The 22,772-nt window shown below is 46.1% G+C and overlaps 1 protein-coding gene across 4 annotated transcripts in view; it reads left to right on the top strand.

The window, feature by feature from the left end:
• Window positions 1-22,772, top strand: part of CAMSAP2 (calmodulin regulated spectrin associated protein family member 2) — an 820,267-nt gene that overhangs the window by 555,940 nt on the left and 241,555 nt on the right. For all 4 annotated transcript variants that reach the window (XM_069641228.1, XM_069641227.1, XM_069641226.1 and 1 more), the window contains one exon: window positions 4,423-4,562. In XM_069641228.1, the coding sequence (XP_069497329.1) occupies window positions 4,423-4,562 (140 nt within the window). The remainder of the gene's footprint in view (window positions 1-4,422; window positions 4,563-22,772) is intronic.

The following is a 22,772-nucleotide window of genomic DNA, read 5'->3' as shown; positions in this document are numbered from 1 at the left end:
GGACCAGTACGAGAAGAAGTAACAGGTCCCCGAGGCCGCCCCCTTGTGCCTTAGGGCACAACCGACTCCGGATTCGGTAATCTTGGTGGCAGCCAAGAAGAAAGCAGGGGGGGCGTCTGCCTCAACTTCTACTTCCCTAACAGACGGTGAGGTTTCCCCTCCCTTTCGAAACTGGACGCCATGGGACGACGAGTCATCTCGTCGGCAGTGATGACAATTAAGGCGGCCAATGCCCTAGCTATTGTGGCCCGCTACGACAGGGAGTTGTGGTACAAGATCGCCCCCCTTTTGGACTTCCTACCGGACTACAAGAAGGCAGAGGCCTTGGCGATCCTAGAGGAAGGTGAGGTGGCGTCGGACCACGTCATAACGGTAGCCACGGACATTGCCGACACCGGTTTCCGCCAGTTGGGCAACGGCGTTTGCCTTCGACGGCGGGGGTGGCTCAAGGTGACAGATTTCCACCAAGACGTGCAAGCCAAGATTTTGGACATGCCCTTTGACGGGAACAATCTGTTTGGAAAGACAGTGGATGAGTCACTGCAGGCCATCAAGACCGACACAAACGGCTCGGGCTTTGGGAGTTCTGCAGCAACGAAGGCTGCCCTTTTGGAACTCCGGAGGCAAGCAAGGTGCCTCCAAAGGATTTGGCAGCGGCTCCTCGACAGACCGTCAGGCGGCCTGTTCCTCGTTGCAGGAAGCCTACAGGGGATGAGGCAAGTCAGGTGGGTCTCGCCGTCGTCGCCAGGGAGGCCAAGGCGGCAAGGCCGCTTCCAAGGAAGATTGAACCGGCCGTTGCGTCGGGCCCCCACCGAAGCACCCGGTTAGAGGCCGGCTGACAAAGTTCATAAGCGCGTGGGTGTCCATCTCCACCGACCGATGGGTGCTGGATGCCCTGCCCGCAGGCACACACTCGAATTTCTAAAGAAGTGTCCCCGCATTCCTCCTGTGGCCAGGAAGGAAAACCACGTCCCTCAACTGCTGTTAGAGGTAAGGGCGATGCTCAAGAAAGTAGCCATCGAGCTCGTCCCAAGGAGTCTCCGGAGTATACTCAAGATACTTCCTCGTCAGAAAGAAGACAGGAGGATGGTGTCCCATCCTGGAGCTGCGTCGACTAAACAAATACATCAAGGCACAGAAGATCCAGATGGTCACCCTCCAGCACGTGCTGGGCCAGCTGGGGGAAGGCGACTTCCTATCGTCTTTGGACTTGGAGGATGCGTACTTTCACATCCCCATTCTAAAAGGACACCAAAGGTTTCTCAGGTTCATAGTCCAATGACGGCACTACCAGTTCAAGGCCCTCCCATTTGGATTGAAGTCGTCTCCCAGGGGATTCACCAAGTGCCTAGCACTGGTGGCAGCCCAACTGCGCCTGCAGGGGATTCACGTGTACCCCTACCTGGACAACTGGCTCATCCGAGCAAGGACAAGGGAACTTGCCGTCGAACGCCTACTGGCCACAGACGTGGCCAGGGCGAGGTCCATCAAGTCCCTTCTCAGAATTATGTCCTCGTGCATCTATCTGGTGCGCCTGTGCAGGCTTCGGATGCGTCCCCTACAGGAGTTCCTCGACGGCCGTTGGATGCAAGCGGCGGGCAGCTTCGAGGACAGGATCTCGCTCAATGAGGTCTTTCGCCAAGCAATCCGGTGATGGGGCACCCGCGCATCTCGCGGCGGGAACAGACTTTCAGACCCCAGCATACCAGGTGACGGTGATGCCGGATGCCTCCCTGGAGGGGTGGGGAGGGCACACCAGAAATCTTAACGCGAGAGGCCTTTGGCACCCGGAGGAAAGGCTGCTGCACATCAACATACTGGAGCTCCGAGCAGTGTTCTGGGCCCTCAGGTCATTCCTCCCGTCCCTCAAGGACAAGGTGGTGAGGATCTTCACCGACAATAGCACCACGATGTTCTACATCCAGAAGCAGGGAGGAATCAGTTCCCCAGCCCTATCCAAGGAAGCCCAGGATCTGTGGCATTGGGCCGTTGCCAGGGATGTTTCTGGTGCCTTTTCATCCAGCAGGGATAAAAAACACCATCGCCAACTCCCTCAGCAGGGAGCTGCGCTCGTGCCACGAGTGGAAATTACGCCAGGATCAAGTGGATCTACTCTTCCAGCGATGGGGCAAACCCCAGATCGCTCTGTTCGCGACGGCGACGAACTCCAAGTGCCAGAGGTTCGCCAGCAGGTTTCCCCAGCTGAGGAGCATGGGCGATGCTTTCTCGTTCCCCTGGGACGGCCTGTTCCTGTATGCGTTCCCTCCGTTGCCGTTGTTGCTCCGACTCATCAACCATCTCGAGGTCCCGGTGCAGGATGATCCTCGTCGCACCGGCGTGGCCGAGACAGATCTGGTTCCCGGACCTTCTGGACTTGTCAGCGTCCCCACCAGTCAAACCGTCGACGGATGCAGATCTTCTCTCCAGAGAAGGAGGCGCCATCCTTCATCACGACCCGGAGTCGCTGAACTTGCAGCACTAGAGTTTGGAGGGTACGATATCCCGGCAGACTGCAAGGAGGTTCTTGCAAAGGCCAGGGCGTCCTCAACTCTCAAGTGCTACGGACACAAGTGGAAGAGGTTCTCTGTCAGGTGCCGTGCACAGAAGATGAACCCTCTACGGATTACGGCCCCTCAGGTGCTACCGTACCTACTGTCGCTGGCCAAGGCGGGACTAGCGCATGCTTCCATCTAGATACACCTGGCAGCGATTTCCCGATACACCAGACCTACGGGACGGCCATCCCTGTGGTCTCATCACCTGGTGAAGGAATTTATGAAAGGACTGTTCCATTCGTTCCCGCCGGTGAAGGCTCCGGCCCTGGCGTGGGAGCTCAATGTGGTGCTGAACAGGCTCATCGGGCTGCCATTCGAGCCTCTGCATTCGGCACCGTTGAAGTTTCTGTCGTGGAAGACAGCATTTCTTGTGGCCATCACCTCCGCATGAGTGGGAGAGATCCAGGCCCTATCCTGCAAGCCTCCATACTTGACTTTTCACGAGACAAGGGTGGTGCTGAGGACGCACCTCTCCTTTATTCCCAAGGTGCCGTCGGACTTCCACCTAAGCGAGCCCTTGGTGTTACCAGTTTTCTTCCTGTCGCCTTTGTCGCCGGCCGAGAGGACTTTGTACTCGCTGGATGTAGCTACAGCGCTGAAGTTCTACGTGGACCGCACAAAGAGTTTTCGGAAGACGTCACAGCTGTTTGTGAACTTTGGACCTGTGAACCAAGGGAAGGCCCTCTCGAAGGCTTCCATTTGCAGATGGCTCTCCGGCTGCATCATTCACTGTCACTGGTTGGCAAACCGACCGTTGCCCGGCCGTCCGAGAGCCCATTCGACCAGAGCGACCGCTGCTACCACAGCGTTCTTGTCTGGTGTGCCCCTGCTGGACATCTGCAGGGCTGCTATGTGGAGGTCGACTCACACCTTCACGATATTCTACTGCGTCGACCGGGATTCCAGGGAGGAGTCCAGAGTCGGCCAAGCAGTGCTGCGCAACCTGTTCGCCTGAAGGTGGGCCTGGTGAGGAGGTAAGAGTTGCTTAATGTTGAGTTTATGTGATGCTTAATATTGAGCCTTTGCCACCGACCGTGGTTGTGCATGTGTGTACTGCTATCTATTCTTATATTCATGAGCATGTGAATCCATGCCAGACCCCATGCTGGAGAAGGAACAAGTTACTTACCTGTAATTGTTGTTCTCCAGCATGGGTCTGGCATGGATTCACATGCGAACCCTCCCTCCTACACCTCTGCGGATCTTCACTTGGTCATACTGCCACTTTACGTGCTACCACATCTGAGGATGGCTGCCAAGGGCGGGGCTTAGAGAGAGGGCAGTCATTGGCTGGGGGCAGTATGACCCAGGGGCCAGTGATTGGTTACTACTAAGAAAGACAGATCAGAAACGAAAATGATACAGATTTTTTCTTTACCGAGGAATCCCAGCCTGACGATGGGGAATATTCATGAGCATGTGAATCCATGCCAGACCCATGCTGGAGAACAACAGTTACAGGTAAGTAACTTGTTCCTAATGGCCGCAAAAAGTTTTTTTACATTTCGAGGAATATTTGAATTTTAATTTGGAATTGTTTCTGCTAAAAGTACCCAACTAGTCTTCCAGTGTCCATGCTGTAAAGATGTTATCAAATCTTCTTGATACTCTGGCGCGCTGATAGGCTAGAATGTAAGAGTAAAGTCGTCCACGTTAATGAATGGATTGTATCCATAGTCGAGACATATCTTAGGTTTTCACAGATTTGACGGATGCTGGCAGATATACGGTCCTTTTCTCATGCTGTTGCTCTTGAAGTTCTTCAGTTTTCAGACGGTAGGTGAAGATCATTGCAGCAACGGATAGTCCTAAAACCACTTTCTCATTTATATCCCTTTGCATTTTTTTGTTTCCTGTGCACCCTTAGACATCTGCTTGAAGGAGACCATGTCCTTGGCAGACAGCTTGTACAATTTGCAGCTCATCCAGGAGTTTTGCCAGGAGTACCTCAACCAATGCTGCCACTTCACTCTTGAAGACCTGCTCTACGCATCCTCCTCCATTAAGGTAAACCGCAGTGCCCAGCCTGAGTGGAGTACAGATGTATTGCTTCGCCGCTTCAAATGCTTTTTACCTGTCTATTGTGAATTCAAGGAAGAATTGTCCATCAGTAGCCGCAGATGTATAATGATAAGGCAAGAGCTAATCCATTTCCAATGTTTACCTCTTTTCCAATATTACTCGTTTGGGGCAATTTGCTGTTGTTTTGGAACACTTTCAGATAGTTCCTCTAGGAGTTAATAGAGCATTTTTATAAAATAGTGATATTTAGTTTCTGTTTTGTTCCAAAACAGTTTTTGGATTGCAATGCATACTTTTAGTCATGTGACATTTGATGTTGCTGTAACTGATTGAGCTGCCACATTTTTGGCTTGGACAGGAATAGGTTCATCTACTTTACTTTATCCTCTGTAGTCAAACCTTTGCATCACCCATGCCACCCTGTAGGCCTGACCTGAAGTCCTTGAGGTTTGTTTTAACAGCGAAATCAGGATCTCCGCCACCATCACTTGGACAGCCACCTCTGCCTGCCAGGACCTGGTCGACAGGTGACCTATTCATCCCGACCTCACCTTCTCTTCTAGACTGCTGCAAAAGATTCCTCCTAGATGTAGCACTCGAGTACTTCAGCTCCTTTACACAGGCTGCACGCCTGCCACCTATGCCCAGTGAAATCCTTCACCACCCGCATCTCCCTCGCCTAACAGGAGGCACGCCGACTTGCCCACTTTGGATATTACGTGTATCCACACATTTTTATTATGAAAATGAGAGCAATTACTTTTGTAATGAAACATGGTTTTATAATGAAATACAATTAGGTTATGAAGTTAACACCGTCTTTTATTACAAAATTGTGGTTCCAGTTGAAGTAAAGATATGCAACAAAAACATTTCTCTTTTGAGGAATTAAAGCCACCTGAAGTGACATGAACACATAACCCCTGCTCTTTGTCAACTAAATCGGCCACTGTGCATGGAAAGCAGAGCCCTCTGTAAATCAGGCCCCCCCTTTTGAAGTGAGATTACCACCTTCTCACCTTCGCCGAAGGTCTGACAGTCTGACTCTCACCTTAACTGTTGAAGAGGCCCAGGCTCAGTTTTATGTGGTTGGGGGACTTGCTTTCTCCACATAAACATGAAAATTGGGAATGAACTCCCCCTGCGGCTACGGGCCTTTTAGGATCCTCATTCCTTCAGAAGAAAGCTGAACCCCTTGGTTCTTGTGGTTGCTCAGATTTCAGCGCCAGGAAACCACCTGGTGGTAACTGTTGCACTGATCAAACCATCCATAACAGCACATAGCATATGTAAAATGCCAAAAAAGGATTGCATAGGGCAAGAGTATCCGATCTCCGGCTCATGTGTCAAAGGTTTTCATTCTGAGCAGGCAGCTATTGAATCATGCAAGGATCAATATGTGGAATGTCTCTGCACAGGTTTGTAAATCTCATTTGCAAGGAAGTATGCTAAAGGGGAGCAGGCGTATAGCGGGACGGTCCAGTAATGCAAAAGTGCTTCTGAATACCACAGGCTTGAATGCAGCGGCAAGGGGTGAATCCTCATGACGTCACAAACATTTGCTGACATTCACTCACATTATTGTGTGAATGTTGACAATGTCCCAAACTCTAGTCCACTTCCTCCTCCTCCACCACATTTCACTCTTCTTTCAAGTACTATGGGCCCAACATCAAGGGTTTTCATGCAAGTGAATGACTGCGCTGGTGGATCCGCTTCATTCCCATGGAAAAGAATCAGGCGATTCACAAACATGTTGTGACTGTGCACATCTGTCATGTGCATATTTGTATCACCTTTGTGAAGACGCATACGAAGAAACACAAACAGGAGTGGCGGGGTGGCCCTTTGCACGCACAGAATTCTGTATTCACAAATGGGTGACATTTTCATGAATGGCATGGATAGTCTTTCATTACCATTTGCCTAGTTGAAAGAGTCAGAGAAACTGTGCAAGGCATAGAATGCTATTGGTGCCCTCTATACAATGTTTTATCAATTCCAAGATGTAGTGACAGTGACCTAACACAAAATGTTGGGGGACCTCCTGGGAGCCATACTGAGAGGGCACCGCTAGGGTCCTCAAAGAAGCCTGGGCTCTGCCACAAACTCCCAGGTTGGCCTAGTCGACTACAAGTGAGCACTGCATTTGAGGATCAGGCTGCAGGGGCATCAGGCGAAAGATGCAAGTACCCTGTTTAACCAAACCTGACATCTTGCACTGAGCATGTAAACAAGGGAGCTGGCGCCTGATCCCTACTGCCCAAATGTACACATTTCCACTGTGTGCAGCCAGTCATATTTTTATTTGCATGCCAGTGACAGACTCAGCTTTTGGTGCTGGGAGAGTGGTGGGTGGCTCCTCTTGGGGTATTCAATTCAAAGTTAGTGGCAGCAAATGAATATTTACTGGAGGGGCATTAACATCTCCAACAAATTAGCGTGAGCAAGCATAGGTAGGAAGCCCTAGGTAATGTCGGGCGGAGGGGGGGCGGGGTGTCCTCTTCTGAGAACATTTTTTAAATAATGAGCTTTAATGGTGCATTTTAGGGACACTTTGTGGGAATAATTGGGTAAAAAGCCATGCAATTTAGAATTGGCTCTCTCGGTTAACACATGAAAGGATGCAGTTCATGCTGGCTCACAGGAAGTACACATGAGCATTGTATAGTATTTTCATAATGCCGGGATCCACAAAAATGCCAGCATTGCCATTGTAAGTCACTTTCATGTAGCTGCACCCACAATCTATGCCAATAACGGTCACTGTAAATTACTTACTTGAAGCTGCAGCCATAATCTATGTCCGTAATGGTCACTTTAAATCACTTCCATGAAGCGGCGACCACAATCTTAATCCGGTATGTCCTACTTTATCGCACTGGGGCACCGTAAAATTAGGGCCTGTTTCTTTTTCTTTATTTTTACTAGGGTGCTACTTACTGCTACCGCCTCTGCATGCATATTTTACCTTCATGTGGGGTTCTGGTCCATTTCTGTGCATGAAAATATGCTGGTCTCCTTTCAAGGATCAGAGAATTCAAATAGTTTCCACATCTGCAGAAATCGAGTTCTCCGACTTCAATTGCTCAATTTCTATACCCGAAAGTGATAGATGAATGTGTACCTAAATGTGGCGCTGTAATGTCCAAATATTCTCGAATGCTTTTCAAGGCGACCAACTAGCCAAAAGGCACATTGTTTGTCAAGAACACTGCTGTCTACCTACACTCTGCGCTGCTCAAGGGGCCAGATATCCTAAATTGAACCACCCGGTAGCGCACTAACAGTGAGCGCTGTGCCTTGCAAATGGGTATGAGAGTGCCCTGTATTTAATAAAGTAGAGGCAGAGCTCAACTCGGACTGTTCTCTTTACATTAATTTGCATAATTAGAAGGCAGTGAATTGGTTCAGTTGGTGGCAGCATAGGACAGTGATTTACAGCACACGCCGTGTGCTAGTACTCTGTTTATTTTATTTGTAAACAATCCCATGATGATGTTGAAAAAACGCCAGTAAACCTCTTGAAGAAGGTCCATATGAACTTTAATTATGAAATGAATCTGTTTGTGAACCTGCCAAATATCAGGCAGCTAGTCACTTCCATCACTAAAGAACCCACCAGAAAAGCTTTATCAATGTGAAGAAATGCACCTTTCCCGTACCAATAATCGACCGCTTCTGTGCACCATCTAAAAGTGGTGATCACCATCGAAAAGCGCGTCCTTAATTGTCGTTGAAATCATCACATGGTGCTTAGGGAAACGCCACAATCGTGCATGGCCTCATGGAGCCATGACAATTTCTTCAAAAGTCACGCGCTTTCCTGAAACCATCAATTACCAAATCAGCGGCACCTTGTGCGCATGTGCAATTGTCCAGTGCGACAGCCAGCGAACATACCTAAAACAATCCGGATTGGGGGGTGGGGGGGTAATCGGCATCCTATTCGGCTGTGGCCAGAAAAACAGCAACGAGCTATGACGTTGTGTAGAAACGGTAAAGCTTTTCAGAGTGTGATTTTGCATTGGATTTCGCCTATTAAACATGTGGGCGTATAAAAGGTTGTCATGGTAACCCTCTGTCAAAAACCCTGCCTTTAAGGGAGACCCAAACTAGCCTGTCATTCAAGTAATGATTATTACAAAATCCGTGTTTACAGAAGGAGTTCGGTAGAGATGCTGTAATTCTCCGAGGTCCAAGTTTGAGCATTTTTTTTTATTAGACCTGCTGATGCCTCGTGCACAATTGGAGCCGCTGACAGGACATGTAAAAAAGCTCATTGTCGCCATGCTTTCGCATGCTTGCCCCCCAGTTTACATTTAAATGCAAACGCCGCTTTAGGGAGGATGGCGGGGTTTCATCGAGCAACCTTGGCACTTCGGCCTGTGCAAACGTGTTGCTCTGTATATGTGCGAAAATAGGCTACTCGTTTAGGGTGAATTCTGAGCAGCGGGTCATCGTGTTCCTCCAAAGCCCCCGAGGCCTTTGCTAAAGGAGTGTTTCTAAATAAAAAAGAACTGTCTGTATTCACTGGAATGTGTCCTCCTTATGCGGGTGTTTTGGTTTGTGCTCCACCTGCTAAGTGCCTAATCCAGAGTAAAGTGTGGCAATTTAAGCTAGGAACAGTTTGAATTACAATTGTAAACGTATATGATATGTTATGTTATTTATAACGCGCTTAATACCCAGGGGTTTCGAAGCAAGGACCCGGGGATCGAACCTGTGCTGCTGCGTGATGTCGTGCTTTCAATGCGCGCACGTTGCTCCTGAGCTATCCTCCCGACTATCTAATGTCTGCATGTACCCCCTACCCATGCACATCACTCCATTCTTCTCGAAACTCGGTTTCACACTAAATACAAACCAAAACAATACTATTTTATATGCTTGGAGCTTTCGAAAAAGTGGATCATATTTGTATTGAATTTGCAACAGGCGTTAACCATGTTGCTAAGTAGTTACTTCTAACAACCCACTTTAATAGCAGTTGTGAGATCCAGTATTTCACCCTCCCGGGGACCAATAAATCATAAAATAATTTTATTTGAAAAATGACTTATTATTTTACAAGTGATCCCTCGGTAAGGTTTAGGGCCATGGTTTAAAGTCAAAGTGCTCCTTTCTAGTGGTTTTTCTCCAGGTTCGAGTTCAGTTGCAGGTCCTTAAGTGCCCCTTTCCCTGGCCAGCTCTGCAGTGCCAGTTAGCTGACTTTTTATGCTGCAGCACCATTAGGTTTCACCGAAGACCCATGGCTAGAGCTCATTCAGCGGCCTCGGTTAGATCTCTCAGCTATTGTGCTCCATCTGGGCCAAACAGGTTTGCTTGCCGAATGTGCCCGAATCGTTTCAATGCTATCGCTGGCTGGAATCGAGCCAATGTGCCACTTCGGCCTAGTGGTGATTTCACTAGGTCAGTAGGGCTGTCGGGAAACCAGCACAGTCACTGCAGCATTCGCTAGCGCCGGGCAGCAGCCTCATGGACAATTGCTGAACTATGCAGACCTCTGTGCCGTCTGGCGGAAACTTACCTTAACAGGATATTATCCTTCCCCATTACTGCACCCGCCTTGAGTGAAACACGTGTCGGCTGACCACCCTCTCTAGACAAAACATCTACACTATAACAATAAAAACACACTCTGAAAATACAGCAACAAGCATCAGATCCTTTTTCAAAGGGTCGTCCAATCGTTTTCTCATTGCAAGGTAACCAGGACTCTTTCTGCACTTTGTCTACAAGAGGTAGCGAGTTTACCTCTTCTTACCTGTGACCCTGCACAGATGCTACCCTATGCAACAGATAAATACAGAGCACAGCACTGGTGTGTGCATTTTCTAGAACCCACTCTCTACCCTGTTCCCTTACAAAACTACATGCACACATTAAAGGACTGCATCACATCCAGAGAACCCCAGATCTGAAATTGCTCACTGCACTACTCTGCTATGCAACAGGCTCACACTAGTGAGTCGCAGGAGACACTAGCAGTATGGGAAGTCAAAGCCACATCTGGCACTGTCAGTTACATTTCTCCACTTCTCAGAGAATATCAGAGCCACCAAGGAAGGCTTCTATGAAACTGAAAAGTGTTTCATGATCCTTGGTGCCTTTGACTACACACAGACACCAACAACTACAAAAAACTCTCACCACTGCAATAGTCAATAAAACCAGAAAGGTTACACCAGTATGAACATGTAAGTGGTGGGTGATGCGCACCAATGGCATTCCGCCTACTCTGCATATTTCCCTCGATCATGGCATGCGACAGGCATATTGGAGGCTGTTTGGGTATTGAGGTACAAGGGGAATGATGAATGCAGGAGCTGTGCCCTATTGGGTTATTCAACATACAACACATGGGTGTAGCTAACGTTATCCACCTCTCATCCCAGCTGCCTTTCTACAGATGGACAGCGGCTGTGATATGTAGTGACCCGCTTCATCTTCCCCTCACAGGTGACGGGGGATAACCACTGAAGACCTGTCTCATGATGCCATACAACAGCCCCACAACATGTGCACACCGGGAACCCCACCAGTAGAGACCTTGGCGCATTTTTCATAGGCCGAGGGATCAACAGAAGACTTGCAGACAAGATCTATATATCAATGCTCTTTATTGTATAAACAGAAAACGAACGCATTGGGCTTGATTAAGGTCACTTTGCTGAAAATCAACAGGACATACATCATTTAACCTCAATGTAGTAGGACCTTGTTCTTCAGACCTTCCCTCTCTCCCTAGGGTTTCTCCATTCCTGGCGGGAAACAAAAAGCCACTTACCGTCTTATTTTTTTTAGTGTCCTGCACTTCTTTTCTTGGCAGTTGGAAATGCCTGTCTACCTTGTATAGATGTTGTCAGGGTGTTGCATTTCTTCGTCAAGGAATACCCACCCAGTTTCCATGGATCGTCTAGATGGGGCTACGCATCAGACACTTTAAGACCCTTTGCAAAGTGATGAAGGTCCTTTGAGTTCTTGGCCTTAATGTCTTGATAGGCTTTTAGAGAACTCTTTGCATACCATTCTGCCCCAACCTAGGATTCTCCCCAAGGGCATGGGTCTTGACCAGTCATCTCGCCAAGAGACCTCGTTTTCACATCTTCTCTTCCTTGTTACTACCCCTCACCTTCTCCCTGGACTCCACCTCCTCCTTCTCTGTCTATTTGACTCTCTTGCTTTTCTGTGCACTGATTCTCTCCATGGTCTAGTCTGTCCTGTCCACCTCTCTTTATCTTCTCTTGTCTTCTCCCTTATAACATGTGACTGCTGCTGCTCTCTCCTCCGCTTTTTCTTTTGTCTCCTCCTATTACTCCTTTCCACCACTTCCATTTCCTTCTCTTACACTCATCTCCTGCTTTCTGATGTTCCCCCTTCCCCTTCCAAATGTTCCATTTCATCTGTCGTCCTCTTCACTTTACTGATGTTGGCTCTACCTCGTCCTTACTACCCCTTTGCACCTTCTGTCCTTACTCTTTCTCTAATCCACTCTCTGTTCTGCTCTTCTTCCACCTCTCTCCTTTCCTCCTTGCTGCTTCACCACACACTATTCGCCACCGTAATCCTGCACTCTGGATTCTCACCAATACTTTGCTTTACCTATCTTTTTATATGCTAGAGAACTGGAATGTGAGAATCCCAAACAGCTGAGTGATCACCCTTGTATTTCCAGATGCTGCTGCTTGGTGGGCAGGCTCTCGTGCGGTCCTCTGGTCCGATCTTGCACTCATGCCTGCAACCATCTTAAATCTGCATTTTCCTCCCTTATGTCACAGATACTATGCAGTTATGGAAGCTCGTGTTGGTCTGTACGGTAGACCGTGATTGTATCGAATACAAAACAACTCATGAAAAAACAACGAATGAAAATGTAACTAATACCAAAATAACTAATTTTGAAAAAAAAACTAAAAATGGGGTTGTGAGGGGAATAGTGGTTTTGGGGGTGGGGGAAACGTAATATTCAAAGAAAAGTGTGGGGGAGGGGGGTTTGGAGGGGAACCCCCCAAAAACAACTCAAAATAAGTTAGTTATTTTGGAATTAGTTGTTTTGTATTTGTTATTTTTTAATTGGGTATTATTTCATTAGTTATAAGTACATGTAACCGGTCTGTAGTTGATATACAAGTGTTTTCCTTCCTTGCATTGGGACTTGCAAACCTTGGCAGTCTGGGTTCGCATGGGCAGGCCAATCATTGTTTGTGTTTGGACATCTTCTCTGAAGTCAGTGCTCCATGCAGGCACTTGGGGTTCTGCGGACAACCACGGGAAGGGGATTTAAATCCTGCCAAGCCTATAACACTATGTTCTTGTTGTTTGTCATATGTATGCATTTCTATGGTTTTGATAAACACTTCCTTCAGCAGTGAAACTTTCCCAGCAAGCTCTCCCAGACGACGTTCGGGAACGTCATGACTAAAGCATACCTTAGGTTTCCTATGACATACACAAGGATGCTCCACACTTGGGGGCAAGTAGTTGCCGTGGGCTTCAAAGGGAATCGCACACAAATGACAAGGGGAGGGCTGGGTTCCTGGAGGAACCTCCATATACCTCCTACGAGACCTACTTCAAGTGCCAGCTGGTGGATGGTCCCCATCCCACATTCTTCCCCCATTCCCCTCCTGTAGCCTAAGACATGGGACTTGGTCACACCCTCTAGATTAATCCTATAAAATGTATATCCTAACAGTATGTGAACTGCTTGCACGCTTCAGCTGAAGACATACTACTTTGGGTTTGACATTAATTTAGTTTCTTCTGGCAAACACATGCACAGGTTATATGGAGGACACACGCTGATATGAATGTTATTTTGTTATGGCTGTGCAGTACTGTTAACAAATCGCTCAGAGCAGATTGGTCTATGCCAAGTAGAATTTGCAGCGCCTTTGCCTTATTTAAAATATAACATTTATTGAATCAATGCTAAACTATTCATGGAATGTGATTTAGATGGCTTCGTTTTAACATGCAAAAAGGTTGCTCCATAGATATAATAATTGTTAGCAACGCATTCACACACACGGGCACAGGCCAGTTGCCATTTTCACGATGTGAGTCCAATAAAACCTGATGTGTTATTAAAGCAATATAATCGAGCTCTGACATGGTGGCTGCAGGCTTTCAGTTACAATGCATTATCAGTCGATTTTTATTTCACAAAAGTAATTGATGGATTCACCGCTGTTGAATTACCACTTGCAGTAAATCCACAATAATCCCCATGGAATCTGATGAATTCATTGGAGTTATCACGAGTCCCCGGCGGTAAACTCCTCCCATGTGGCCATGGGATGGCAGCCGTTACCTGCTCCTGACTCTATGGCGCTATATGAGGGAGGATCAGTGGGGAGGAGGCAGTCACCGGGGAGATGTCATTGAATAAGACATGGTATCGCTCATTTGCCCATGACGAAACCCCCTTTGAAACCCAATATCGTATTGGCCTACTGCCATGCATCTATACCCCTTTTAGGGAAAATAGAGAAACCTTTTCCCACAAACCTTTAGGCCAAACTTCCATGCCCGGTCTAAAAAGTAAAAGACCCAAGAATACCGTTTCCAGTTCGAATTCCCCTCCATATAGAACTGGCTTGTCATATGGAACAAATGAAAGTGATTTCCCAAGTAATCTACATCAGTTAACATCAATGGACTTAATTTCCCACAAACACCCAAGTCCTGCGATGAGGAGAAAGAAGGGAATGATGCAGAACAGAAGGAGCCTCAAGCTCAATGAGCGTGCTCATTGTTTTCAGAATGCACCTGTGCACGGGACATTTAAAAATCGAAAAACTCTAGGAGGCTGTTGTATGGGAGATGTCGCACCTTTCTGCGAGGTGGGTGGGCCCTGGAAGCATGGACCGGTGTGGCAGAGCCAAGAGGCTTACCAGCAAGTAGGCAGAGGAATTGTGCGCATGCAAGATGTCCCACAGACTCTCCAGTAACAGAGGGAAGATTTCTGGGCATTCAGCAACCACAGGAAGCAACGTTTCACCTAGTGGGACCTGAAGAAAAGCAGGCGTTCTGAAGGGAACAACGTAGAAGCAGCCCAGAGTGGAAAGCAGGTGGCGAAGCTTTGCCACGTAAGTGTGCACGGGAACGAAGACGCTACACACTGCCGGTGAGTCAACCCTAGCAAAGTGGGGACCTCGGGGCATTTCCAACGCGCCAAGCACAATTTGTAAACTTTAAAGCCACAGAAACAGAGATTTTAAGGAGATTATTTGCAAACCAAGAAGACACATTGCAAATACGAACGCCGGCCATATATAAGTGTATGGAATGCAGATATGGGCGAAACCCAGGGCGAATGTTGAAAGAACCAGATATAATCAAACTAAGAAGATATATATGCAATTGTGGAATTAAAAGAAGAACGGTTACCTATGAAATAAGAAGTACTAGCAGTTGAGTAAAGCAGGCAGTTGCAAATCTACATGAAGTCCCAAGAATGGACTATGTTTGTTGAACCAACGAAGGAACGTTTGAAAGAAGGAACAGCAAGGCTCAGTAGCTGTGTAACTAACATGATTGTTGTGGGCCAAGGAAGACACAAAGAACTGTTAAACCAAGAATCATTGGCATAGCATTGAAGAATCCAAATAGTATTATTGTGAACCAAGAAATGCATCAAGAACTGTTAGACCAAGAAACATTGCTGTTAAGGAAGAAACCAGGTGAAGGGAATACATCTCTGTAGCCAAGGACTGCTGCTCTTGGTGAAATTGTGTGGTGAAGGAGACAACATCCAGGAGAAGGGAATTCCCCTGGAACTAAGTTTTTTTTTTTTTTTTTTTTTACCTTGGTATACTTGTTTATTTGAATTGAGAAAGAAACCAAAGGAAGGGAATCACCCTCTGGAACCAAGGTTCTTTTACCCTGGAGAACCTTCATGTTGGAGCTGTTCTATTTTTCCTTTATGAACTCTTTTGCAGTCACCCGGTTAAAAACATTTTTCCTTTTCACCTTTATAATTTGGTTTGTAGCGTAAGGGTCAGGTTAGAACGTTTGGACACAAAGACAGTTTTGATTTTGACATCCTGACATCAACAGATCCTTAGTTTTGGTTTTAGATAGGGAAATCCCTCTTAGAGCAGGGGCAGAGGGGCATTTCCCCAACCTGTTTTCTGTTAATAAAAGTCTTTAACCAAAAACATGGCAACTTTGTGTCCGACTTTCATTTCCGACTCCTCACAAATCCTACCACCACGAGTAATCCAGCATAATTCCAACAAACTGAGTGGAAGTAGCATTAAACAAGTTTGGCCAGGATTCTGCAGAAAAATCATAGAATGACCATGAAACTCGTAATGAGGCTATTGCCCTTACGAGCCAACATCACTTAGCTACTAGGCCACCAATCCTGACAGCACTACTATGTGTATATCTTTAGTTTTACTGTGCCGTATTTTGGATGGCTAGACACATTGCTCATTGGCTGTGGGCTTTAGATCTCTAAAAGTAAATGGGAGAGGGGTAGGATGCTAGGATTATATTCAATTACATTATTTTGACTAGCAGGACTGCTTATTGTTTGGCAATACTATTTTTAATGCTAATTTATGAGTTCTACGAAATAATATACATAAATGCTACATACAAGTGTGGGGACATTTTACATGGGTTTCTATTAACGAATATAAAGGGGTGCTATATTGTGAGAGAACATGGTTGTTTTAGTGACACATCTGTGCAGGGAAGTTATTAGTGACATACAATGTTCATCATTTACACACAGTAAAAAGAATTTGTTCTTAGATGGTCTGGTGCTAGGCCCACAATAGATTTCCTGTCCAATGGTAAAGTTGTCAAGTGCTCATGGGTAAAGGTTTCTCTTGTGATAAGTGCTGCGATCCATCTCTCTCCAGAATATTGCATAAAGGATATCTCTATTGCCTGCCACAAAACCTGCCAAAACACTATGTGGCCAATTTTGACTAGCCCTGGGGTAAAGGCTAGGATCTGGCAAGTAGGCTTTGAAGGATAATCATGACAGTGGTACTTTGTGTCTGCCCAAAGGCACATGCTGAAGCTGAATCACTCCATTAAAGACTCCCAACCAAAGGCAATACTGCCTCATGCTAAACAACATGTCCTTAGATGCCTGCCTACCCATTCTCAGTCAGCATTGAATACCAGAAGTGCCCCTGGAGCAACTAGGCAGAGCCATTCACAGGTAACCACCCCAACAGTATCATCCAGATATGGGTGGGGAAATGTGAACAACCATATTCAGGGGTAGGAGATGACAAAACACCAAGCAGAGCCGCTGCACACTTTTCAGAAAGGCCTCACATCTGCAGCTTTTTCTCATGACATTGTAAAAGGGCTCCCAAAACCAATCCAGTGAGACAAAATAATGGAGCACACCAGGTTTAAGGAAACAACAGCTTTATTTGCTCTATCTTGCAAAAGTAACGACCGGGAGAAAAACCAAACAATTCTCTCAATCCACCCACATCGGGCCAAGGAATATAAGGTGAAAAAAACCATAGGATTTACATAATTTACCTAAAAAAAAAATTCATACAATTCTAACAGTCATTGGCAACTCTAATCAAACCGCTATAGAGCCCTGTCCTGTACAGTGGAATCTACCATTCGCTAATCCACTATTTCCGGAACCACCCAAGTTCAGCTTATTAACTATAATGCCATTATCATGCGCATCATTAATCTGCGGTTTGATTGGCTGGCAGGTTTAACGCGGACAGTGATAAAACAGGTGATGACGTTCGGTCATATGTAGGTGTGCTGGTGCCCTTGGAGTTTCCAAGTCAGTCTGTCTAGTTGTGAACTATTCACTAATACATTTTATATAATGTCTCAGTTACAGACAGAAGCTTGTAATTAACAATTCCGTGCAAGAACCTTTTTGAAAAATGTATAACTGAATTTAATAATCACCATGGTTTAATCAGAAGAATCCTGCTTAAACATTGGAATATTTTATTATGAGATTCTGATTTAAGATTGAAATTCCAAGAATCGCAATAATATACAAATAATTGCCTAGCTTAAGACTTGTTGTTTTGTCGGGAATTCGCTGAAGTTCACAAGAAACAAGTCTCCTGGCTTTCGCCACTTCAAAGGTTTTTTCAGTTATGTCACTGCAAAATTTGTTGTAATGCTGTGAACAATACAAAGTACTTTGACAATGCTGGAACTTTGAAGAAAAAGTTTTTCAGAATGTTTTAATTATCTAGTTTCACAATGTGTTATTATTTGTCCCAGTACTAAGCTTTATGTAGAGAGCACCACATGACCATTGAAATCTTGGGGTTATGGCACCCATGAGGGCAATAAGCAGCCAAGGTAGATGGTACTCAACCAGTCGATCCTTCATGCAGGGCTCTCCATGCTCACGTTGGTTTCACAAAAGTGCTTTATTCAGTTCAAACACATGGTTTGGAGCAAAGATGTAACCAAACAAGGATATATCTCTATCAAAATAGTACAGGGCTAGAGAGAACTAAATGGGTGTGAGGAAAGAAGACTGGTGGAAAAAGCCCACCTGTATGGTACGACTGTGATTCTTAGTTTAGGCTTCCCAATTTTAACAGTTTATGGTCAGGATTTGATCTTCCTGAAAACATTCAACAGTTACTCCCAGTTTTTTGAGGATCCCCAGATCCGGGATACTTCTGTAGAAGTTGTTGGCACATGTTCGCCCACCCGGATGTTGATTGCTTGCCTTTCAGATGACAGTTGGCACATTTCCTGTCTGTCCCTGACAGATTTTCAGATTGCACTTCTTGTTTGTTTACCCAGCCAAGGCTGAGGTCCACTATCCAGGGAGCACCTTTGGTTTGAACAGTAAGCCCTCTTATTTGGGCTATCTTAAGCAAGTCTTGTTCAGTTTATTGATGTGCTTGTGTCATGGATAGACACAAGAATCTAGTTACCACGTAGAAAGTGTGAAGGTTTTTATTTTTAAACTTTTCAATATCTGTTTCAGAAACTTTGTGGGTGATCACACTAAGAGGGTCCTTGCTTCTTCCCTCGACCTCCACGCGGGCTCCCTCCACCCTACCCCAGACTTTCCCTACTCCTGGGTATGAACTTCCAGGTGTTCCAATTATTGAGCAATGCTCCCTACAGCCTTCTCCAAACCACTTTCTAAGAGGTCCGACCTGCTCCCTTTCACCACTACCACTGACTCCACCCTCATACTACCCTGCTCACTCTCTCCGAAACGTAGACCGTTCTCCACACACTCCTCCACTTCCTCTAACCTCCTTCTGTCCTACCATACACTCTCTTATCAGGACAACACACTACACAATCAAATTGGTAGCACTTTCTCTCTCACATGCAACACCTTGCCTGCACTCTTTCCAAGAATATTGTCAGGCTCTCCACCGCTCGTCTCCACTGTCTGCTCTGCACCAGCTAGTTTTTCGGTCCTGCTCCCTTCTGACAGATTCTGAACCCTGACCCTCTCACACTTGCCAGTCCTACCATAATCTGGACTGTGGCCCTCGGGCAACTTTCTTGATGTTTTCTTTCTTCTTGTCTTGGGGTCTTAAGGCGCTTGACTCTACCAGTTTCTGGGTCAAAATCACAAAGATTCCCTGTGCTGCTATCCAGTGTCTCCTGGCTGCACTCCAGCTCTGGCCCTCCTGGTTTCATCACCTTGCTCTCGGCACCCCTGCCAGCTCCTGGCACTCATGGCCTGGTCAATACTGTGTCACTGTACTGGACTTCTCTAGCCACTTGTCAGACAGGTCTCTCTGACTCTTCTCCCTCCCTTCCCTGCCCAATGACCTACTTCTTCCTCACTCCACTGCTCCGCTCCAGCCTCCTTGACCTAGGCTGTCACTACCGTATATGCCATCATCTTCCTTTTGTGGTACCCTTTCTTTGCTTCTCGTAGCCTTTCCCTTCTCCAGCTCTGCTCTTTCTCTGCTCCTTCCTTTCTCTTTCTCCTCTCTATCTCGCTCAACACACCTCTTTGTTCGCCACTCAACCCCAAACTCCCTTAGCATGACTTGTTCCTGCTCCCCTTTATACTTAGTTCCATCAGGGATTGAGATAATGAGTATCTCATCATGTACACTGATGTCCTGTAAGTCTCTTCACCCGAATATTGGCTGGTGGCCCTTATTCCCTACACTTTGCCCTATGTTCCTTCTATCCTACTAATGTCTATATTGCTGCTTGTCGATCAGTGGCTCCTCAAGCCGAGCCTTCAAAGTGGGATTAGCCATTTTGAAGTGAGGCCCAGTCATGGTGGCTGCCTGGTTCTGTCATGGTTTCCTCGATTCTACGTGTGAGTCCTTTCTTTATTCCGTCTATACCACCAGTCACTTCTCTCCATGGCTCCTACTGCATCCTTTGTGGTGAAGAAAACGGGGTAGGATTGCGAACCCATCAGCGAGGTAACACGCAGACTGCACTGGAAGGAATCCTCTCTTTTCCCTCACGTTGTTTTACATTCATGATCCGTACCAATGGAGCACAATCTCTGGTTACCTCCCTCGGTGTCAAACAATTGCGTTCTCTGGGCATTGGGGAAACTGTGTGTGGTTCTGATGACACAGTTGGGAACAGACGAGGGGCCCCTTCACATGATGCCTCTGGAGTTGGCATACCAAAGTGGGTGGCTGCCCCCAACACCCAGTTCCCCTCAGCCTGGCACCAAGCCCCATTCTTGCGATTCTGTTGCAATAGTCAGAAGACTAATGATTTCCAGATTTAAGTAGTATCCCCAGAGAATGATTGCAACAACATTTGTTGAAAGGTTTGGGACATGAGAACTGCGAGTCATACCAGAAAAAGTGTCTTGCAGGTGATGCAGTAAATATTTAAAAATATGCAAATGTAGACAGTGTATGTAAAAAACAAAACAAAAGGGGGGGTGGTGATGTGATCATCTGTACAGTTACTGTTATGTTACAGAATGGAGAATTGTCTTGTAGGTATTAAAAAGAATGCAAGCAGGCACACAATAATGGCATTGCCACTTTGAAATCAAAATTCAAAGGGATATAGGAGCATTTTATCTTTTCCTAAGTATGTTAAGGAAAGGCAGCAAGGAAGAAGAAAGGAACACTATTTAGCCAAAAAAGAAATTAGTTTTGAAATCAAGAACAATTTCAAGTGTAAAACCCAAATATTTAATTGAAGGCTCTATTCGGAGTCATGCCTCAAGTGGATACTGAATAGAGCCATTTCTGACCAGATGAAACAAATGGAGAAGACCTTTTCAAAAGGAGCTCAGGTTTACCGAGGTTTAAATTAAAGGGGTGAAGAGACATCCTTTCTTTAATTATACAGAGATCTATGCCTGAGATTAGACCTTATAATGGACTTGTTTGTCATCAGTAAACTGGTAGACGGAGAGTCTGCCCAGAAGCAAGATCTTTGTCTAAATGGTAAAGAGCATCAGGATTGAATAAAAAACACTGGGAAACACCAAACAGTATATGGAGTGGGCATAAAATGGAAGATCAACTTGTGAATTTCCTTGAGAAAAGATGAAGACCACTCCAAGATGCACAATCCTAACCTTTTACTAGCAGGCAAGATGTTGATTGTGTCCTGTGGTTGATTATGCTAAACACTATTTAGAAATGAAGAAGTAAGACCAGACTGGTCACAAGGTAGTCCAGTTGTGCAAGTCATCATCATTCACACCTAGAAACACGTGTGTCCAGGCACGTTAGACATGACATATATCATATCACCTGAAAAATTCAATGTCGGCGCTACAGCAAGGACATCATTCAGATTGATAGGGGCTTAAATTGCAATGAATTGGGTGAAGGGAAATTTGATTTACAAATCAGCTTTCATAAAGCTTGGCTAGAGGTGGGTAGGGATCCGATAGGGTGGAAGTTAGCAAGATCATAGAGTCCAAGGGAGCTTCCCTCATGACGGACGAATGCAACCCATTTGCGAGAACTAGGGAAAGTACCCTTTGAAAGTAAGGCATTGACAAGGCACAAGAGGAAATTACCTGGTGTTACTATTTAATTAAAGAGGCAGGGAGATAATCCTCTTTATAGGAGACTGGCTTGAGTTGTGCTTGGATTGACTCAAGCAATCTTGTTTTTGATATTTGGGCAATTTCTATTTTATTGTAGTAGACTTTAGTAGACTTTGGGAGTTGCCTAGGGATCAAACTGATGACTTGATTTAACGTGTATGTTGGATTTATTAACAAAAAAGAAAGCAAAATATTAGGTTTGAACTGAAACCACATTGTTGGATTTAAGTTGGTAGACATCTAGGTGGTTATTATTAGGACTGTGACTTCGGTGCTTCCCTGGTCCCATGAAACCGGTCCAGTTTCTGGGTGGCAAAACAGTCCCTCACAGTCTCTGGGATTTATAGGGCCCTGTACATCGTTCCTGGCTCTTGGTGGATCTTTCTTTGATATCATGAGCATAGTCATGATGTTGCATTGGTACTCCAGCACTTGGAATGGGGGTCAGGCATTTCCCATTTTACCCACTCCACTCTGCAGTGATGGCTATTCTCTTAGCTGGTTTAATCTGCAGCCTTTGATTAATAATGTAAGGTTCCCCATCAAAGGTCAGTTCTGTCTGGTATTGCGATATTACGTTTTTGCTGCCCCCCCTTGTCCTCCTTCCACCTTTCTGTCTTTTCCAGGCTCCACTCGCCTTCCTGGAACTTTTCTGCTCTTCCTTTTCTCCTCCTCTCCTACCTTCGCTTTCTTGTCCCCTCCTCCTTTACATTGTATTTTCCCCTTCCCTGATATTCCCCACTGTTTGTCTTCTTCCTGTTTCATTCTTGCAGTACCATACATCTGGGTCTTTCTCTTCCTTCTCTGCTACCTCCTAATCACTCTGCACAGCTCTGTAAGCCCTCCTTCGCCCTACTTCTTTTCCTCTCCTCCTCTGATTCTCTTTAATTTATTCTTCTATAATCTTTCCTCAACTCCGCTCTTATCTCCCTTCTTTCTGCCTACTCCGATATTCTGATCTTCTCTTTCAGTTAGCCCTACTCCACTCTTCCCTCCCTCCTTTACCCATCTCCTGCTTTTGTCTCTCTTTTCCTCCTCCTCCATCCTTGCCTTTTCCACCTCTTTCCTGCTTGATTGTCTCCATCCCTTCACCATTGCTCCTTGCTTTCTCCTTTCCCCTCCTCTACATATCTGTCTCCCCCCTCTCTCTCTCTATCCTTTCCACCCTCTCTGTTCTGGTTTTCCCTTTCTTA

Source organism: Ambystoma mexicanum, chromosome 1q, assembly GCF_040938575.1.
Source record: "Ambystoma mexicanum isolate Mex_15411 chromosome 1q, UKY_AmexF1_1, whole genome shotgun sequence".
NCBI classification, from domain to species: domain Eukaryota; kingdom Metazoa; phylum Chordata; class Amphibia; order Caudata; family Ambystomatidae; genus Ambystoma; species Ambystoma mexicanum.
Note: the sequence above shows the minus strand (reverse complement) of the source record. Positions and strands in the feature narration are given on the sequence as shown.